Source organism: Rana temporaria, chromosome 3, assembly GCF_905171775.1.
Source record: "Rana temporaria chromosome 3, aRanTem1.1, whole genome shotgun sequence".
Classification (NCBI taxonomy): domain Eukaryota; kingdom Metazoa; phylum Chordata; class Amphibia; order Anura; family Ranidae; genus Rana; species Rana temporaria.
The window spans coordinates 358,616,864-358,637,745 of NC_053491.1; the positions used below are offsets into that span (position 1 = coordinate 358,616,864).

General features: G+C 43.9%; 1 protein-coding gene across 2 annotated transcripts in view; it reads left to right on the plus strand.

Moving 5' to 3' along the window:
- DDX11 (DEAD/H-box helicase 11) overlaps positions 1-20,882 on the plus strand; it is a 151,306-nt gene that overhangs the window by 31,066 nt on the left and 99,358 nt on the right. For both annotated transcript variants that reach the window (XM_040345244.1, XM_040345245.1), the window contains exons 4-7: positions 5,861-5,947; positions 8,597-8,745; positions 13,553-13,595; positions 16,721-16,828. In XM_040345244.1, the coding sequence (XP_040201178.1) occupies positions 5,861-5,947; positions 8,597-8,745; positions 13,553-13,595; positions 16,721-16,828 (387 nt within the window). The remainder of the gene's footprint in view (positions 1-5,860; positions 5,948-8,596; positions 8,746-13,552; positions 13,596-16,720; positions 16,829-20,882) is intronic.

The window sequence follows — 20,882 nt, forward strand, 5'->3', positions numbered from 1 at the left end:
GGTTTTTTCTGGGTAACCCCTGAATCTGTTGTGTAGGACGTTTTTAGTCTTTTTCAAAATTCTCCACTGTGGTGCAGCTCCTATTTGCCCTAATTTTTTGTCCCTCTGGGGTCCCGTTTTTGAAGGTAGAGGTATAATGATTTTACCAATGTAGGAACGGGTTTGTGGCTGTGTATTTGTAGAGTTCCACACATATCTCTATAGATGGCAAGATTGAGGACAATTTAAAGTAAACTCCATTTAATATTAAAAAAACAACCCTTTTATTTAGGGAAAAAAAATAAACCTTTTCTATTAAATTCAGACATTGAGCAACCCTCCTCTCCTTCACCGACAACGGTTGCCCTGTGCAGCAGAATGTGGCTTCTCACAGGCACTTCTAGTACCGTTGTTGGTGTCTGCTCTAACAGGTCCTCCCAGACCCTCCCCGCTCCGATCAGCCACATCCAGCCCCGCCCCTTCCATGACATCACATGCTTTATCATGAATGAAGATGCACAAGTGTCTTCAAATCACGAGAGAGCTCCGGAATCGCACCCCCCACTGGCTTTCACTGCACATGCCCACCTGCCGCCCTTAGAATCAGAAATAAGTGAGACTGCGATCACGTGACGGGTAGTGAATAGCACCAAAAAAAGTAGAACAGCGATTTTTTTTTTTTTTTTTTTTTTTTGCATTTTGCAGCATATGGCTGATTTTTGGTTACATTAATGATTGTGGAAGGGGGTATTTACCCATACAGTTTTTCTTCCACTTTGGATCTTCTCTTTTGGGCTTCACCTGTGAAATACATGCATATTTCCTCGTTGTTTAGTACTCTTATAAATCCTTCGCAAAAGATAAACATTGTCTATGAAATGAACTCGTAGCGATATAAAAGATGTGTACTGTCTCCGTTCCTCAGCAAGATACTACATTTTCCTCTCACCAGCCTAGAAATAGATTTGCCTCTTTGTTTTTGAGACATTGGAAGAGATTTAGGCTACTTTCACACTAAAAAAATAAAGGATGCACAGACGCAATGTGTTCAATATCCATATATAATGCCCCAACTGTTCCCCAATGTGTACAGTGAGGGGAAAAAAGTATTTGCTCTCCTGCTGATTTTGTATGTTTGCCCACTTACAAAGAAATGATCAGTCTAATTTTAATGGTGGATTTTAATTGACTGACTTGTTTTCAAATGCTTCAGACCTGTCGTGGCCACTCTTGCTTCACTGGTTTGGTATATCTGTCACTAACTTTAAATTAAATATTATTTATGCAAACTTGTAAAGGGGTTGTAAGGGTTAAAACATTTTTTTTTTTTTAAATAACAAACATGTCATACTTACCTCCACTGTGCAGTTCATTTTGCACAGAGTGGCCCCGATCCTCGTCTTCTGGGGTCCCTCGATGGCTGTCTCGGCTCCTCCCCGCAAGAGCTAACCCCCTTCTGGGAAGCGTTCTCCCAACGGGGTTAGCTTGCGGGTGTGTTCTGGTGTGATAAAGTGGCGGCCATAGCCGCCAATTGTATCACTCGGCCCGGCGTGCTGCGTCACTGATTTGATTGACAGCAGCGGGAGCCAATGAAGAGCAGCCTCAAGCTGGGGGAAAGCATCGTGGGATCGCGCCCACAGAGTTTTGTGGCTCAGTTAAATATGGGGGGCCCGAGAGTGCAAGTTGTTTTTTCACCTTAAAGCGGGAGTTCACCCGAAAAACAATTTTTAACATTAGATTGAGGCTCATTTTGTGAAGGGGAATCGGGTGTTTTTTTTTTTAAATCGAAGCAGTACTTACCGTTTTAGAGAGAGATCTTCTCCGCCGCTTCCGGGTATGGTCTTTAGGATTGGGCGTTCCCATTTGATTGACAGGCTTCAGACGGTCGCATACATCGCGTCACGAGTAGCCGAAAGAAGCCGAACGTCGGTGCGGCTCTATACGGCGCCTGCGCACCGACGTTCGGCTACTTTCGGAAAATTTGACGCGCTGTATGCGACTGTCGGAAGTCTGTCAATCAAATAGGAACGCCCAGTACCGCAGCCCATACCCAGAAGCGGCGGAGAAGATCTATCTCTAAAACGGTAAGTACTGCTTCGATTGTAAAAAAAACACCCGATTCCCCTTGACAAAATGAGCCTCAATCTAATGTTAAAAATTGAGTTTTTGGGTGAACCTCCACTTTAATGCATAGGATGCATTAACCACTTAAGGACCGGCCTAATGTAAATATACGTCAGCAGAATGGCACGGACAGGCACATGCACGTACCTATACGTCGTCTGCTTGACGTGGGTCGGGGGTCCGATCGGGACCCCCCCCCCGTACATGCGGCGGTCCTTAAGCCTCGGGGAGCGATCCGGGACGACGGCGCGGCTATTCGTTTATAGCCGCCCCGTCGCGATCGCTCCCCGGAGCTGAAGAACGGGGAGAGCCGTATGTAAACACGGCTTCCCCGTGCTTCACTATGGCGGCGCATCGATCGAGTGATCCCTTTTATTAGGGAGACTCGATCGATGATGTCAGTCCTACAGCCACACCCCCCTACAGTTGTAAACACACACAAAGTGAACACTAAATGTTACAGCGCCCCCTGTGTTTAACTCCCAAACTGCAACTGTCATTTTCACAATAAAGAATGCAATTTAAATGCATTTTTTGCTGTGAAAATGACAATGGTCCCAAAAATGTGTCAAAATTGTCCGAAGTGTCCGCCATAATGTCGCAGTCACGAAAAAAAATCGCTGATCGCCGCCATTAGTAGTAAAAAAAATAAAAATGCAATAAAACTATCCCCTATTTTGTGAACACTATAAATTTTGCGCAAACCAACCGATAAACGATTATTGCGATTTGTTTTTTTACCAAAAATAGGTAGAAGAATACGTATCGGCCTAAACTGAGGAAAAAAATTTTTTTAGATATGTTTTTGGGGGATATTTATTATAGCAAAAAGAAAAAAATATTGAATTTTTTTCAAAATTGTCGCTCTATTTTTGTTTATAGAGCAAAAAATAAAAACCGCAGAGGTGATCAAATACCACCAAAAGAAAGCTCTATTTGTGGGGAAAAAAGGACGCCAATTTTGTTTGGGAGCCACGTCGCACGACCGCGCAATTGTCTGTTAAAGCGACGCAGTCCCGAACTGTAAAAACCCCTTGGGTCTTTAGGCAGCATATTGGTCCGGGGCTTAAGTGGTTAAGGTGAAAAAACACAAAAGCTTTACAACCCCTTTCCCAACATGCCAAAATAAATATCAGCAGTGCTTAACTTTTATCTATAAAAATCCAGAGCTCCAGTCAGAGCCTTTGCCTAGGCTGAAATTATGGCATCTGTCTGCTGCAGGCATGCAGTAGCATTTCCTTAGTCCCCCCCCCCCCCCCCAATCATCAAGGGGACTAAGGAAATATAAAATCTTTACTTGGTAGCAATTCACAAGGTGAGCAACTGCAGCAGGAGCTGATCTGTGTTAGACATTTGTGAGCACAAAAACTGCACATGATTTGCACGATTGTGTCATTTCTGAGCTGGCATCGCAGTCCTGCCGACGGTCCTGGATGATGCCTGAACAACGATGACTCTGTGCTTCTGGAGATAAAAGCAGATTAAGGCATTATGGGAAAGTTGTACTGTAAACTTTGTAACCAGTAACCAGTAACCCTTTTGAGTGTTGCACATTATTCAGCACTCATCTTGAAAAGCTGTTTAACATACTTGGTCCGCTTTAATGAGATAAGGAATTAAAATATGTATACAGGTTAGGAGTTATGACTTCAGTGCCTCTGTGCTTGTTCTCAGCACTAACTCATAAAGTAAAACCCAAAGCCTGCGTGTTTAAAGACAAGTCGGCAGTTTCTGTTCCCATATTTCTCTTCTGACAGGTGCCCTTTAAAGGGAGAGCGAGTTAAAAAGCGGCTGCATGTTATTAATTGGAATGTCTTTTGACTTCTGTCGCGTTTTAGCTCTTCTTTGGATATTCTCTCCCCTTTCTGCCAGAGGGGGTCTCTGTTATAAAGTGTTTCGGACCCCTGATGCTGAAAATGTTGAATAATGCATCTTTAATGGCAAAGTTCCACTTGTTTCCCCAATCTATTTTTAATACTGAGCGCACTTTATCACTCTCATTACTAGAGTTCAGTCTTGCCTTCAGCTGGGGAAGTGGTTTTCTAGAGCTCATACATTTTAACTTGTAAAAACTGCAAACTCTTTAAAAAGTAAATGTTGCCTGAAACCAACTGCAAACTGTCTAGAGATTTTGGAGAGTGTAGTTTGAACTTTAAAATGAAACCCCTTCTACTGATTTAGAATTAGAGATATGTCAGGGGGGCAGTCCACCCAGAATGGTTATTCTATCACCTGAGGGTTCTCATGGCTGTTGGGGTGGGATTGATGGGATTCTACATTGTATGTTGTGAAGAACACAAAGCTGGAGCACTGCAAGGTTGGAGGAAAAATGTTTGGGCCAGATCCACAAAAACCCGGCGCAACGTAACTTTTTCAATTTAAGTTACTCCGCCGGAAAATTTCTACCTAAGTGCCCGATCCACAAAGCACTTACCTAGAAATTTTCGGCTGTGTAACTTAAATCCGGCCGGCGCAAGGCGTTCCTAATTTAATGGGGCGAGTCCCATTTAAATTAGGCAAGCTCCCGCGCCGGCCGTACTGCGCATGCTCACGACGTCATTTTCCCGACGTGCTTTGCGCGGTTTTACGTTGCGCCGGGTTTTGAGAATCGCGACGGGCGTAAAAAAAAAAATACGAGTTGCGGCGGGAAAAAAAAAAATTGGAAAAAAAAAAGACGGCGACGCGGGATAGAAGGGTCTACTTTTACAAGGCCTAAACAGTTTAGGCCTTGTAAAAGTAGCCCTAATATTGCGACGGCAAACTAATACTTACGGAGAAAAAAGGAAGCGTAAAAGCTTTGTGGATCTCCGTAAGTGCTAATTTGCATACCCGAAGCGGCATTTCGACGAGAAATGCCCCCAGCGGCGGCTGCGGTACTGCATCCTAAGATCCGACAGTGTAAGTCCCTTACACATGTCGGATCTTCTGCCTATCTATTGGAAACTGATTCTGTGGATCAGTTCCATAGATAGAAACGCCGTTGTATCCCTTTTGTGGATCTGGCCCCTTGGTACTACGACCAGAGGATTACATCACTGGTGTTTCCAAGCTTTAAACCCCATACACACTTATGCCACATACACACGATCGGAAATTCCAACAACAAAACCGTAGATTTTATTCCGACGGATGTTCGCTCAAACTTGTCTTGCATACACACGGTCGCACAAATGTTGTCAGAAATTCCGAACGCAGTGATGTACAACGGCACTTATAAAGGGAAGTTCAATACCAGTCGTGTTAGTAGAAGTTGGGTGAGAGACGATTCACGCTTTTCAGCCTTGTGCTTTTGCGTCCGTAACAGCGGACAAACGCTAGTTTTACCAAACCAAGCGCTTCCGTCTTGTACTTTGTTCAGAGCATGCGTGGAATTTTGTGCGTCGGAATTGTGCACACACGATCGGAATTTACGAGAACGGATTTTGTTGTCGGGAAAATTTGAGAACAAGCTCTCATATTTTTGCTGTCGGAAACTCCAACTACAAATGTCCGATGAAGCCTACACACGGTCGGAATTTCCGACCAAAAGCTCCCATCGAACATCGGAAATTCCGACTGTGTGTACGCGGCATTACATTTTCTGCAGATTTTTTTTTTCTGGATGACCCTGTATGTATTTTTAAACTGCATGTGCTGAGATAACAGTGTTTTTTTATTTACAAAAGGAAAAAGTTCCTGTGTATTGGGTACATTCATCACAAAGGTTATTGATCTCCTAATATAATCCATAACCATGAGATTATCGTTCTTTGTTTAGGAGGATCAGATACAGCGGAAGAAAAAAGAGGAAAGGCTGGAGCAGATGCGACATAACATTCAACTGAAGTTTGCCTCAAAGAGAAAGGTAAGGGCTTTAGGAAAATGGGGAAAAATGACCTTTACTGCAAGTCTCTGCCAAAGGTTTGAAGGAAGCCCCTTTTATTCATGGGTTTCCATCCAGAAATAGAAGCAGGGCCTGGAAGTGGTGATGCTTATAGGGCATCGCTCTGTAGTATCATACATTGTGAAGTTCCTTTCCAGAGCTGACATCCATATTAAAATGTGTGTGTCTATTGAGATATCTTCTCACTTTCTTTGAGGAGAGGCAGTGATGGGAAATCTCTCTAATGAAGACTTGGACAAAAGCTTATTTTTAGCAGAGTAATGCCTGGTACATACAATGAGAATATCGGACCAATGAGCGTCCATTTTTTTTTTTGCATGCTGGTTTTGTATTAAAAATTAAAAGTTTATTAAAGTTAGGAAAATTCTCGTACGACAGAATAAAAATTCAGAAGTGATGTAATGTGTTGTAGTGTATTTCTATTGTATTTTTTTTATTGTATTGTATTTTCAAATGACATCTGTACTGATAAAACAAAAGTCGTACAAACTGGTATCGTACGAGAAACGTTTTTTTCTGTCCCATCCGAAAATTTCGCCATAATTGTCCTGATCGGCTCTTAAAAAGCTGTGTACCAATGATCAGATTATCGTACGATTGATTCAAAAGCGGCATTTTTCATACGATTTTCTGCCATTGGGAAGAATGAGAACTTCTGATAATGATTGACCCCTGATACAACCTCAGGGCGAACCCCATTTCTGCCGTTTGACCCAAATCATAATAGTGAAACATGTAGACCAGAGAGAAAAATCTACATCCTCACCTTTCAGCGTTCAGCCATAAAGAGACCAAACCCTTTATTTCCTATAGCTTTATAAACAACATGACATCACAAACATAAGCACATTTGATTGGTTCAGTCTATACAATTCAGCCCCTTGTGACGTCTGTACTGCACACGTTTCAAAAGCCTTTAATTGGCACAAATGCCTCCGTGTCATACAGGGATCTTACACCCAAGTTTTCAGGGGCAACATTCCTTTCAGAGTAATATATGGACATAGGCAGCTCAAGGAACAGGGAGGAGGAGGGGGTTTATTCTTGCAAGTCCATATTTAGCATAAACAGTCTCTTGTGGAATGTCCATGTACAGGGGTCCATTGTCGGCTCTGCAAGGGTTTCTCTCCAAAGTCATATTTGGTTCCTTCAGTAAAACAAGGACGAGGGGGGGGGGGGTTGGAATAAGAGAAGCAATGGGAAATGGAAATTGAAAAGCTCTTTGTCTCTTCTCCAATGCTGAGTTGTAACTTTTAAACATTTCATATCTGATATAACTTCTTTAAAGCGGGGGTTTACCCGAAAAACTAATTTTTAACATTAGATTGAGGCTAATTACGGGAAGCACAATCGGGTGTTTTTTTTTTTTAAATCAATGCAGTACTTACCGTTTTAGAGATAGATGTTCTCCGCCGAGAACATATATCTCTAAAACGGTAAGTACTGCATTGATTTAAAAAAAAAACCACCCGATTGTGCTTCCCGTAATTAGCCTCAATCTAATGTTAAAAATTAGTTTTTCGGGTAAACCCCCGCTTTAAGGAAAATAAACACTATTGTGATATAATATTTTTCACACATGCATATATAGATAATGAATATAAAAACTAATAGAACAAATAAACGATATAATGAAAGAAAGGCAACATTTGAGTAGCTCAGGAGGAAAGTAACATAACACAAAAATATTCATTTTATTTACCTCCATCACACTTCTAAAAGTGTTTTATGTTGTTGTCCATACCTTTTGTCTCAGTGTCCACCTCACCATTTATTTCTTGCATGGGTGTCGTAGGGCCAGTAAATGAGGGAAAATCTCCCCAAAGGGGTCTATATAAGATAAAGAACTAATGTGACTGGTACTGAACTAATACTGTTTTGATGAGAGATATTAAAATAAAAGATAGTGATTGTAAAGGAATTCTATGCAGGAAAGTAAAAATCTTCTGCATGCAGCTTCCCTTGCAGCCCCGCACCCTAAATACATAGCGGAGCCTGATCTCGATCCAGTAGTTTGCACAAGAGCTGAGGCTCTCTGGGGTCTCTTGCTTCTCATTGGCTCAGATACAGCAGCAGGTGCCATTGGCTCCTGCTGCTGTCGATCATAGTCCGTGATGGGGGGTGGGGCCAAGCCGACTTTGTGTGTCTTATGGGAACATAAGACACACTAACGCATCAGGAATTCTGTGCAGCCATTGATGGAGTACATGTGGACAGGAAGGGGCTGCAAGAGATCAGAGATGTAACAAAGAATTAAACAGGTGAGATAAGTATTTAAAAAAATAAAAAAGTGTAAATTGTTTGATACATCATGCACAGAACAAACTAATGTCATTCAGTTAGGGTTTACATCTAATTTTATGGTTTGATGTCAGCATAGGATTACACATATTACACTTTTAGTATCTTGAAACTTGTCTTATCTGTTAAATGTCAGTTTTTTTAATCTTTGCTTTTATATACAGTTATTCATGAATATGCAAGCTCTGATCTTTCTTCTGCAGTAGTACCCCTGTTAAAATATGCATCCTGGATGCTTTGCTGGTCCTGCGGGATATTCTATGTGAGTGTGCAGGCTTTTATCTGTTGCTGCTTTTCTCGTATCTCCAGAGGGAGGAGGAAGATGAGACAATGCGCCTCTTGCAGCTCAGTCGGCAGATGCTCTCAGGAGGAGGAGACGGCATGGACTTGGAGCATGGAGAGGAAGAGCTGGTTCTTGCTGAATATGAGAGCGACGAGGACACAAAGAAGCAACCAGAGTATGAAAATATATGTTATCGCCTGTATTTAGAGTAGGCAGATCGTGCCAAAATTGTCCATATTCTTCTGCATAAAAATGTTAATATTTTAATTTTTCGCTGAGCATTACTTACTTTCCTGCTGCCTATAAAAATCGCTATGCAGTTCCCTGCAATAAAATGGCTATGGTGACCTTGGATGATGACTAAACAACCATGGCACAGTCTTTCTGGACAGAAGACTAGATAAAAGTGTTCTCAGGGAGAGTACTGTGAAGCCCTGTTCACACGGCCGGAATTCTCGTCAGGAAAAAAACTTTGTTTTTCCTGACGAGATTCCTGGCAAGATTTTCTTGCCGGCCGAGTGTACTCACGTACGATTCAAAAGAACCGCCGTTCTTTTGAATGGCACGAACGCGGTGACGTCATCGACGAGCATGCGCTTGTCACATTCGATGCCGTCGCCACCATCTTGCTTCACCCTACCTATGCCTTGAAAGCTACCGCGCATGCGTCAGTCATTTCGAGCATGCACGGGTTTCCATGGAGACAGGTAAGTATACACACAGAAAAACACTGCCGAGAATCACAACAAGAAAATAGAGAGCAGGTCCTCTATATTTTTCTCGTGCAGATTCTAGCTTTTCGACCGCTAGTGGGGCACTATTAACCCCTTCTTCGGCTGCTAGCCGTGGTTAAAAGTGCTGTGTAGCGCTGCTGCCGTCCCGCAAGCGCACCACTCCAGTGTAAAAGCACTCGGGCTTTCACACTGGAGTAACAGGAGAGGCGCTTTGCAGGTGCTATTTTTAGTACTAAAACACCTGTAAAGCGCCTCAGTGTCACTGCCTCAGTGTGTAAGTAGCTTTATGCCGCGTACACACGATCAGAATTTCCGATGAAAAAAGTCAGATGGACTTTTTTTTTATCTGAAATTCCGATCGTGTGTGGGCCCCATCGGACTTTTTTCCATCTGTGTTTAGAAATAAAACATGTTTTATTTTTTTACGATGGAAAAAAAACAATTGGAAATTACAATTGTCTGTGTGCAACGCCGATGGAGAAAAAACCCACATATGCTCAGAATCAAGTCGACGCATGCTCGGAAGCAGTGAACTTTTTTTTCTCGGCTCGCCGTAGTGTTTTACGTCACCGAGTTTTGGATGGTCGGAATTTGGTCCGACGGTGTGTATGCAAGACAGCTTGAATGGAATTCCGACAAAAAATTCCATCGGGTTTTAGGCCATCGGAAATTCCGTTTGTGTGTAGTCGTCTTCAGATGCTGCAGAGCCATGGGGCTTATTTTGCAGCTTTCCAGATTGGCTGATCCTTGGCATAGTCTTGGAAGGCCGTACCTGGATCATACTCTGAGAAAGTCTGTATTGTGTCCTCAGAGTGAGATACTGTTGAAAGTGCTCTCCTAGACATCATTGGTGTAAGGTATGAGTTGGCCACCAAGTGCTTTACAGGCCCAGGGCTGTGGTGCACCTGATGGAACTGTTTTGCTGATGGCTCCTTAGGCTGGGTTCACACTAGTGCGGGCTATGCGTCCCACGCTTCCTCAGGCTGGGTTCACACTACTACACTACTTTCATCCTACTTTGCTCTGCTACATTGGTCCTACATTTATCCTACATTGGTCCTACATCCATCCTACTTTCATGAACAGGATACTACTTTGGTCCGACTTCAATGATATTCAATGGGCCTGAAGTAGGATCAATGTAGGACCAAAAGTAGTACAGGGAGCATTTTCAAAGTCGGACCGACTTGTGTAGGACGCTACAAGACGCTCTCATAGGGAAACATTGAACACAGAGCAAAGTAGGATGAAAGTAGTGTAGTAGTGTGAACCCAGCCTCAGGCACGGCAGCCAATTAATTTGAATTTCATTCGTACTTCTCCTGTGGATCACAGAAGTGCAGTTCCTTCTGCACTCCTGTGATTTATTTTCAGAAGACAGCGGGCTGAAGTCCGTTGTTGACTTATGTCACAGGCCCTGGAAAGATCACGAGCATATGGTTGGGATTCCCCCACATGCTTGCACCCGGCTCAGCCTCTCAGTGACCTGCTCCCGCCCTCTCCACAGCCCAGCGCTCCAGTGAGCTCAGGGGGCGAAGCGCAGAGAGCTCTGAGAATCGAGCAATCAGCGGTCATTGATCGCCCAGTTCTCAGTCATATAGCCGGCGGGGGACAGATGCAGCATCGGACTGATGCTACATCCACCTAGTTAAGTATGATTCTTGAAAAAAGATCATTCCCATACTTCTCTGTTAAACAGTTTGACAGGTCAGGATTAATAGCACTATTGAAAATGTATCAAATCTGTTTTCCATCTGTTTTGGTATTGCCAGCACAGCCTGTTGTCGCTAGGTCGGTATGAGGCACTCAACATGTACTGCAGGTACACCGCCACCTGACATTCTAATGGAGTCGTCCCCGTGGTTCCCTGTGATGTGAGATGAGTATTCGCTCTGACTCACTTGTCACTTCCTGTGACAGGGCATGCATGGCAGTAGAATGTTTTTGCGGGTTTAAAACGCCTGGCTGACATATTTCTATTGACACAGCTTACCCGGCTTTTTTATTTAATGAGGCTTTAGCTCCCTTCAAAAGCAAACGGATACACATTTACCTTTCAAGCGGGTGACATTTTTCCTGGTGACATGCTGTCAGCTGCAGGGTCGGCCATCTGTGGCACAGAGACGCAACAGACAAGCTTGGAGAAAAGTGATTGTTTTCTGTGAATAAAGTAATTCTCAAGGCAGATGTAAAGTAAACTTTTAAAGCAGAATTCCAAGCTGTTCTGAAGAATGGCATTCAGTTCAGTTTGTATTCTTTGTACCCTGGCGATAACACCGGTCACCGCAAGGGTACATAGAAAACTAAAAAAATATGTATTTTATGTAAATGTGATGTGTAGTGTGGGGGAAAATGCAGATATGTTGCAGTTTTCTGCAGCTCGTCGGATTGCACAACCATGCTGCTCAGAGATTTGATTGGCATGCACATTTGTACACTATCAAAATTTTTTTTAAACTGTGCACTGCCCCCTCACCACTCAGCCACATGGACACCAGTCAATATGCGGTTTGATTCAGGTAGTGTAAACGGGCCCTCAGCAGGTCAACAAACACACACAATTTTCAGTGCAGTACTGTATTGATTGCAAATCCAAGGCATGCAACAAAAAAAAATCTGCTCGTCCAAGCCGCTAACCAAACTCTGGTCACTTCCTAAACATGCAGGCAACTCTTTTACGTTTGTGAGCATCAATCGGCTCCTATAAAAAACTGAGCACACTAGGCATGAGAGCACAGCGCTTGGTCTGCTCTTCTCCACTGAATAGACTTGTCCTGATTCAACCCCCCCCCCCCCCCACGCACACAGCCATTCACTGAGAAGACTAATGTACTGCTGTTTCTCCGTCCCCAGCTCTCTAAGAATCTTGTGCAGCTGAGAACAGAGGTTATGTGATTTCTTATAAAAGTAGGGGGAAAATATTCATAATGTTTTTATATGTATACACAAACGTTTGGCCTTTCATTTCTGTTTTAAACTAAATGTGTTTTACAAGGTGAGGGATCACATATACTTAGGCCCCGTACACACGATAGAATCCATCCGCTGAAAAATCCCAGCAAATGGGTTTCAGCGGATAGATCCTATGGTGTGTACACTCCAGCGGATCTGTTTCCGCGGATATATCTCCCCTGGGATGGATTCCAGCAGATAGAATATTTGCTGACATGCCAAACAAATCCATCTGCTGGAATCCATCCCAACGGATGGATCCGCTGGTCTGTATAGACTCACCGGATCCATCCGTCCGAAGGGATCCCCCGCATGCGTCGTAATGATTCGACGCATGCGTGGAATTCCTTATATGACAGCGTCGCGCACGTCGCCGCGTCATAATCGCGGCGACGGCGCGACACGTCATCGCCAGAGGATTTCGGCGCGGATTTCAATGCGATGGTGAGTACACTCCATCGCATTAAAATCTGCTGAAATCCTCGAGAGGATTTATCCGCGGAAACGGTCCGCTGGACCGTATCCGCGGATATATCCTCCCGTGTGTATGGGGCCTACGTCTTGCGTAACTGCAGTTCTGTTTTTGGGGTTAAACAGGTGACTAGACAGCATAGAAAGGTAAGGCAGAGTAAACCCTTGTGTGCAGAAGCAGAGGGAAGGCTTCTAAGGCCTGGTACACACGATAGGATTGATCCGCGGATACGGTCCTCTGGACCGTATCCGCGGATAAATCCTCTGGCGGATTTGGATCTGTTGGCATGTACTCACCATCGGATCCAAATCTGCGCGGAATTCAACCGCGGTGACGTGTCGCGCCGTCGCCGCGATGATGACGTGCGCGACGCTGTCATACAAGGAAATCCACGCATGCGTCGAATCATTACGACGCATGCGAGGGACGGGTTCGGACGGATCGATCCGGTGAGTCTGTACAGACCACTGGATCGATCTGCTGGAGCATGCTAACAAATTTTTATCTGCTGGAAATCCGAAATATCCGCAGATAAATATCCGCTGGAACGTACACACCAGGGGATCTATCCGCTGAAACCGATCCGCTGAGATTTTTCAGCGGATGGATCCTCTCGTGTGTACGGGGCCTAAGAGAACTTTACTGTAAGCAGGGCACCTGTAGTCTTGGTGTAGAGTGGGTAGGGAAACTGTATTGCATAGGAGACACTAATAGTTGCAAGGGATAGATAAAATATTTTCTGTATCTAGATAGCGGCCATGATAATCCTTACTTATTTTAACTATGATGCCTTGTTAAACATACCTATTCCTCGTGTGCTTGCAGGTTCGATGAGGAAGAGGATTTGGAAGAAGAGCATGTGACCAAGGTTAGTAAGCAGTTGCAGATCACATTGGGCCTCAAGCACCACAAATGTCAGACAGATCATATTGTAAAATACAATTGGTCAACTGTAATGTACCGTACTTTCTTTTAGTCTCCCTAGCTTTTTTAGGAAGTCCACGCAGAGATAGAGGGTGGTGTAACCGTAAGAAACGAGATATATTTACTGTCGGGTCACTGATTGAGATCTGGCTTTTACCACATTGCATATATTTGCATTTTAAATAGCACAGCAGAGCTGAGTCATATCCCAGAGCAACTAAAATGAGTGCATCTGATATAAATAACAAGCATACTAATTGGAATCCTTGTGGGGATAGAACATCAAAAACTGCTGATTGATATGTACAAGCTAATAGAAAGTGGAAATTGTTTTAAAGTTTGTCTAAAACAGTGGTTCTCAACCTTTGTAAAACCAGGGCTTGGTAAAATCTACAGATATAAATAAATGCGCCCCCCCCCCCCCCCAAATAAAAAAATAAAAGACTCATCATTCTGTAACTCCCATAAAAGATCCAAGGGATGCAAATTGACCACAAGCATTGATCTGCTTCTGTGCTTTGCAAAGTTTAAGGAAAGAGGGGGGGGGGGGGGGCTGGCAGGATCAAAAAAAGTTTTTCTCTTGAATTAAATAAATGAACAAGTAAAAGAGCAAACAAACTAGGGTTGTCTCGATACCACTTTTTTAAGACCGAGTACAAGTACTGATACTTTTTTTCAAGTACTTGCCGATACCGATTACTGATACTTTTTTTTAAATGTCATGTGACCGTTTCTCAAAGCACAATACACATTAGGTGGCACTGATAGGATTAGGTGGCACTGATATGCAGCACTGATAGATGGCTGGCAGGTGGCACTGACGGCTGGCGGGCACTGATAGGTGACATTTATGGGCACTGATGGAGAAGGCTGCCTGCAACGCCCATCCTGGTACTCGGCCACATAACAGCGGCAGTGGCCATCTTGTTACACCCAGCCCAAACTATATGGGCTGGGTGTAACAAGATGTCCGCCGCTGGCATACTGTGGCCGAATGCAGGGTGTACCAAGATGGGCGTCTCTGACGGCAACACGGAGCGTCACTTCCGCAACCAAATGTGACGGCTCCAGTCGCCCTGCACTCCCTGCCAGCTCGACGTGCCGCCCGCTACTCCGCCAGGTATCGGCTAGGGCATCGGGAGCATTTGTGCGAATACAAGTACTCGCCCCAAATGCTCGGTATCGATACCGATCGTAGTATCGGCATCGGGACAACCATAAAAAATAAGGGAAACCCAGTCTTTTTGTTAATGAAGAAGGGGAGGGGAGAATTTTAACTGAAGCGTGTTTTTGAAGGAAAAAAAAACTTAATTCACAAGTAGGATTCATGTAAAGCCTTGGAAGAGGCCTATGAATACATTGCAGTAAACATTAAAATAAGTTTGCCCAACCTTTTAATTTTTTTGCAGTTGATTCCTAGGTCCACACTGTTTTTCCAATTTTCTTTAGTTTTCACTTCTCTTTTTTTTATCTTTCTTGTATATTTTATTTACTCCTCGTAATTTGGAAGTTGCTGCTGCGTTAGTTTTTCTTCTGTACAGGCTGCTGCCGTAATAAAGGACTTGTCGCTGTAGCTCCTCTTAACAACCTGCATCCTTCTCAGCCCACCAGATTAGCCAACACATTATAAACAAGCAGTTCCGCACTAGGACTGTGTTTGCAGCAGCTGTCAAGCAGTGGCTCGGGGTGCGGAAGCATTCCATGCGGACAACGAGAAAAGAGAATCGTGGTCTCCTGGCAGTTGTTAAGCCACGGCCCAGCAGGCTTGACAACTAGGGGTTGAAGACAATTGGTCTAAAGCAAAACTTGTGGATGTAGCGTGGAAAGATTAGAACCTCTGTCAGGTTTTTTATTGCTGTCTGAAATCCAAAATTTTGAATTGAAGGGGAAATCTTCCAATCAGGTCTCCAATTCTGGTGACAGTCGTCTGAGGCCTTCCTTATACTTGAGGTTTGGGAGAGGTAAAAACATGTGGCTGAAGCTCATTTTTACTGCTCTTCAGTTGTTCCCCCTTAAGCTGCAAAGACAGTGGCGGGGGGGGGGGGGCCTACACGTGGCGTGGCCGCGATGCTCTGCTTAGGGGTTGCAGCAGCAATCATACCCCCTGTAATGTTTGTCAGGCACTTCTGTCATCCATTTAACTGAATAGGGCCATGCTTCAGCCACCCCACAACAGCCCGCATTGCATAGTATTGCCGCAATAAGGGGTTAAAACAGGCAGTTAGAAGGTAACGTTTTCTGAGGTGTGGCAGTCCTTGCTGTGGGTGTGTAAAAGGGTCACAGAAAAAAGAAAAAAAAAACTTTTTTTTTTTTTATTAAACCATTTTTTAATTTTCAAGCATCTGAGACAAGCATCTGGTCTCCCCTAAAAAACTCTATATGTTAGGGTCAACATCAAGTTTTTTCTTCTGTCTCTATTATACCTCTTTATTATACCTGAATTTTCTGTTCAGGTTTCAATGTCAAAAGCCCAAACTAAAAGGAAAAAACTTTTGGGTTGGCTTACATTGTAAACTGTAATAAAGATTAAGGCTGCATTCACACCTGAACGCGGCGTATTGTACCGCGATTTGCCGCGACAAATTGCGGCGTTTTGTCCCGCGATTTTCCGCGACAAAACACGTTGTTTTTTAGCCTAAAATACGCCGGAGGGGTGATTAACATTGTCGGCTATGCCGAAAGCCGCCTGAAAAAAGGGTCCGGGACTTGTTTTGTGCTTCAGGCGTTCGGCGTGGAGATGTGAACCATCTCCATAGCCGACAATGTTAAATCACCCCTCCAGCGTATTGCAGGCTGCAATAGCGTGGGGCGTCGGGCGTAAAAACGCCTAGGTGTGAATGAGCCCTAACAGCAATACATAATAGTTACAAAAAATGGTAAGGATATTGCATTTCTGCAATTTTTGCATCTTAGATAATGTATAGTGAGGTTACCAGAAGCTAATGTGTTTGCATAGCCAAAGCATTTATTTTGGTTTTGACTAAGGTGGATAATGATTAATCGTATGGTTGTCAGCTGTCTGCATTACACTAAGGTGAGCGTATATTGTTTTTTTTTTTTTCTGCACAGATTTATTACTGCAGCCGCACTCATTCTCAGCTTTCCCAGTTTGTCCACGAGCTTCAGAAAAGCCCCTTTGGAAAGGAGACCAGGATGGTTTCTCTGGGGTCTCGCCAGGTACTTACACACATTTCTGTGCAATTTCTAAATCTATGCTCTTCCCTTGAGTGAACGTGCTAAAAGGTTAAAGAACTATATATCTTTATAAATCATTTATTGTAAAGCTTGTAAAAACTCAAGAACAAAAATGTTTCTGTCCTTAGAGTGACAAGTGACATTACTTGATGTACTGGATGTTTAGAGGCGCAGAACTGTCACAGTAGGCTGATCTGATTTGATATACAAACACGCCTTGCTGTCCATCTCCCTTACATGGGAGGGTGGGGGGATTTGTAGTTTACAGAAGAAAACTTGGAAGCAACCTTTCAGAGCCACTCCTAAGCCCCTTCTTCAAACAGACAGTGAGAATTGAAGTAAAAGCCAGAGTTCAATATACAGAAACAAGAACCAATAGGAGACTCCTCCCAAACACTCAGTAGTTGGTGCCTAATGCCTGGTATCGGACGGATAATCGTCTGTTTTTTGTTTTTTTCCGCATGCTAATCTCTTATTGAAAATTAAGGCCCAGATTCACAAAGGAGATACGACCGAGTATCTCAGATACTCCGTCGTATCTCTCAGAGTATCTATGCGACTGATTCATAGAATCAGTTACGCATAGATAGCCCTAAGATCCGACAGGTGTAATTGTTTTACACTGTCGGATTTTAGGATGCAGTACCGCGGCCGCCGCTGGGGGGAGTTCGCGTTGTAAACCAGCGTCGGGTATGCAAATTAGGAGCTGCGGCGATCCACGACGGATTTTCGCGTTCGCTACGTCGCCGCTAGTCTAGTTTCCCGTCGCAAAGTTAGTCGTCGTTTTGGGTGCCTTAACTTTACACAGCACACGTATGTGATGTATAAATTATAGCCGTCGTTCCCGCGTCGAAATTTAAAAATTAACGTCGTTTACGTAAGCTGTCCGGGAATACGGAATTACGCTACGCGCGTCGCCGTTTGAAAAAATGACGTCACTACGCGCAAAGCACAGCGGGTAATTCAAAAGGGAGCATGCGCAGTAGGTCCGGCGCGGGGGCGCGCCTAATTTAAATGGCACACGCCTATTTGAATTGGCCCGCCTTGCGCCGGAGGCCGCCGGCGTAGTTTTCATCGCAAGTGCTCTGTGAATCGGGTACTTGCGATGAAAACTTGCGGCAGTGTAACGTATCTACTATACGTTACGCCGCCGCAGTTCTATGTGAATTTGGCCCTAAGAGTTTACTAAAGTTGCGAAAATTCCCATACAACAGAAAAAAAATCGGAATTAATGTAATGTGTTGTGGTGTATTTGTATTGTATTTTTGACCGACAACTGTACTGATGAAATGAAAATCGTACGTTTGAGAACATTTTTCACGATTGTTCGATTGGATACTATCAAACAGCCGTGATTGGATCTCAAAAGCTGTGTACTTAGCCCTGGTTCACATTGCTGCTACTTTGAAATTGCGCTACTTAACTTGATATGGCGCAATTTCAAAGTAGCAAGGTCAGAGCTATTTCAGGTGCTACTTGATGGACATCTGTGTGGCTTCATGCACAGATGTCTATTGAAGTCGCACCTGAAATCTGCAAAAGTAGTGCAGGAACTACTTTTGCAAATCGGTGCGGCACCGCAAAATCAGTGTCGCACAGATTGGAACAGTGCCATTGCCTCTAATAGGCTGCGACTTGTCATGCGATTTTGATCTCTCAAATCACATTACAAATCGCTCCAATGTGAACTTGGGCTTTAAAGACCAGAATATTGTACAATTTCCTTTTAACCACTTAAGACCCGGACCTTTAGGCAGCTAAAGGACCCCTGCCAGTTTTTGCGATTTGCACTGCGTCGCTTTAACTGACAATTGCGCGGTCGTGCGACGTGGCTCCCAAACAAAATTGGCGTCCTTTTTTCCCCACAAATAGAGCTTTCTTTTGGTGGTATTTGATCACCTCTGCAGTTTTTCTTTTTTGCGCTATAAACAAAAATAGAGCGACAATTTTGAAAAAAAATGCAATATTTTCTTTTTTCTATAATAAATATCCCCCCAAAATATATAAAACATTATTTTTTTTTCCTCAGTTTAGGCTGATACGTATTCTTCTACCTATTTTTGGTAAAAAAAATCGCAATAAGCGTTTATCGATTTGGTTTGCGCAGAATTTATAGCGTTTACAAAAAAGGGGATAGTTTTATTGCATTTTTATAAATCATTTTTTTTTTTTACTACTAATGGCGGCGATCAGCGTTTTTTTTTTTTTTTCGTGACCGTGACATTATGGCGGACACTTCGGGCAATTTTGACACATTTTTGGGACCATTGTCATTTTCACAGCAAAAAATGCATTTAAAATGCATTGTTTACTGTGAAAATGACAGTTGCAGTTTGGGAGATAACCACAGGGGGTGCTGATGGGGTTATGTATGACCTCATTTGTGTTTCTAACTGTAGGGGGGTGTGACGTCATCGATTGTGGTTCCCTATAAAAGGGAACACACGATCGATGACAGCGCCACAGTGAAGAACGGGGAAGCTGTGTTTACACACAGCTCTCCCCGTTCTTCAGCTCCGGGGACTGATCGCGAGACTCCAGCGGCGATCGGGTCCGCGAGTCCCGCGGCCACGGTGCTTCAGACCGGGTTGTGTGCGACCCCACGGCTGGGCTTAAAGAGCCACGTACATGTATGTGTATGTGGATGTGCCCAGCCGTGCCATTCTGCTGACGTATATCGGCGTGAATGGGTCCTTAAGTGGTTAAAGAAGCGGTATTTTTCGTACAATTCCTTGATCAAGTATCAAAATTAGGGCTGTTACTGATTAAAATTTTCATGTTCGATTAATCTTTTTTTTTTAATCAATTAATCGACTAATTTGGATTAATTATAACGCACATACATTTTTCGGGTCACCACCAGATATAGTGCCCGCTGTAATATCCACAGACATCTCCCCCGCTGTAATATCCACAGACATCTCCCCCGCTGTAATATCCACAGACATCTCCCCCCCCCGCTGTAATATCCACAGACATCTCCCCCCCTGCTGTAATATCCACAGACATCTCCCCCCCCCCCCCGCTGTAATATCCACAGACATCTCCCCCCCCCCGCTGTAATATCCACAGACATCTCCCCCCCCCCCCCCGCTGTAATATCCACAGACATCTCCCCCCCGCTGTAATATCCACAGACATCTCCCCCACTGTAATATGGTCCACATCTCCCCCACTGTATAGGAAGATTAGTGCTTGCTTAGTCTTACCAGAGAAGCCGGCTGAACACGAGCAGTTGAGGCCGGGTGATGACCTCAGCACGCTGCTCTAGGCTCACCTAGGCTGCCGCCGGGTGGACCAAGATGGCCGCCACTCCGGGAGCTAGGCCGAAGCCACGGCCTTTCCTATGGCCGAGTCAGCAGCGGAGCTCCGGATCACGTGGTGTGCCGATCCGCATATGGTGACCCATTCGGATCACGGATTATTTACGATTCGTTGCACCACTTGTACCGATCAAAATAATTTTGACCGATTAAAAAAATTTGCGATTAATCGAGGAAATAATCTTTAATTTCCACAGCCCTAATCAAAATAGTCCAGATTGTCTCTCAAGGGCCTTAAGCATCACACAGTAAAAATGTATAATTCCAATAAACAAAATGATTGCCGCATTATTATTGTGTGTATTTGGAGCTGATAGGCTGAAAGCCAGAAGTGCACCATCACCATTGCAACCGTCACTCTGCCCTGATAGGCTTACCATATCGTTCAGGAGTTACAGAAATTAATCATAATTGCATGTTTCACAAACTTCACACTTCTCATCCTGTTCTTGGACAATCAACGCCTTGATCCAGTCCATGGTGATTGGATTAAGGTGCCTTTGCTAACTGACAGCATAAAAATGCTAAGGTATGTTCCTATCACTCATTGGGGCTGAAGAAGTGGTCTGGATAAGCTATGTATTGTCTTTAACCACTTCCATACAGGGCACTTATACACCTTCCCGCCCAGACCAATTTTTAGCTTTCAATGCTGTTGCACTTTAAATTACAATTGCGCGGTCATGCTACACTGTACCCAAACTAAATTTTTA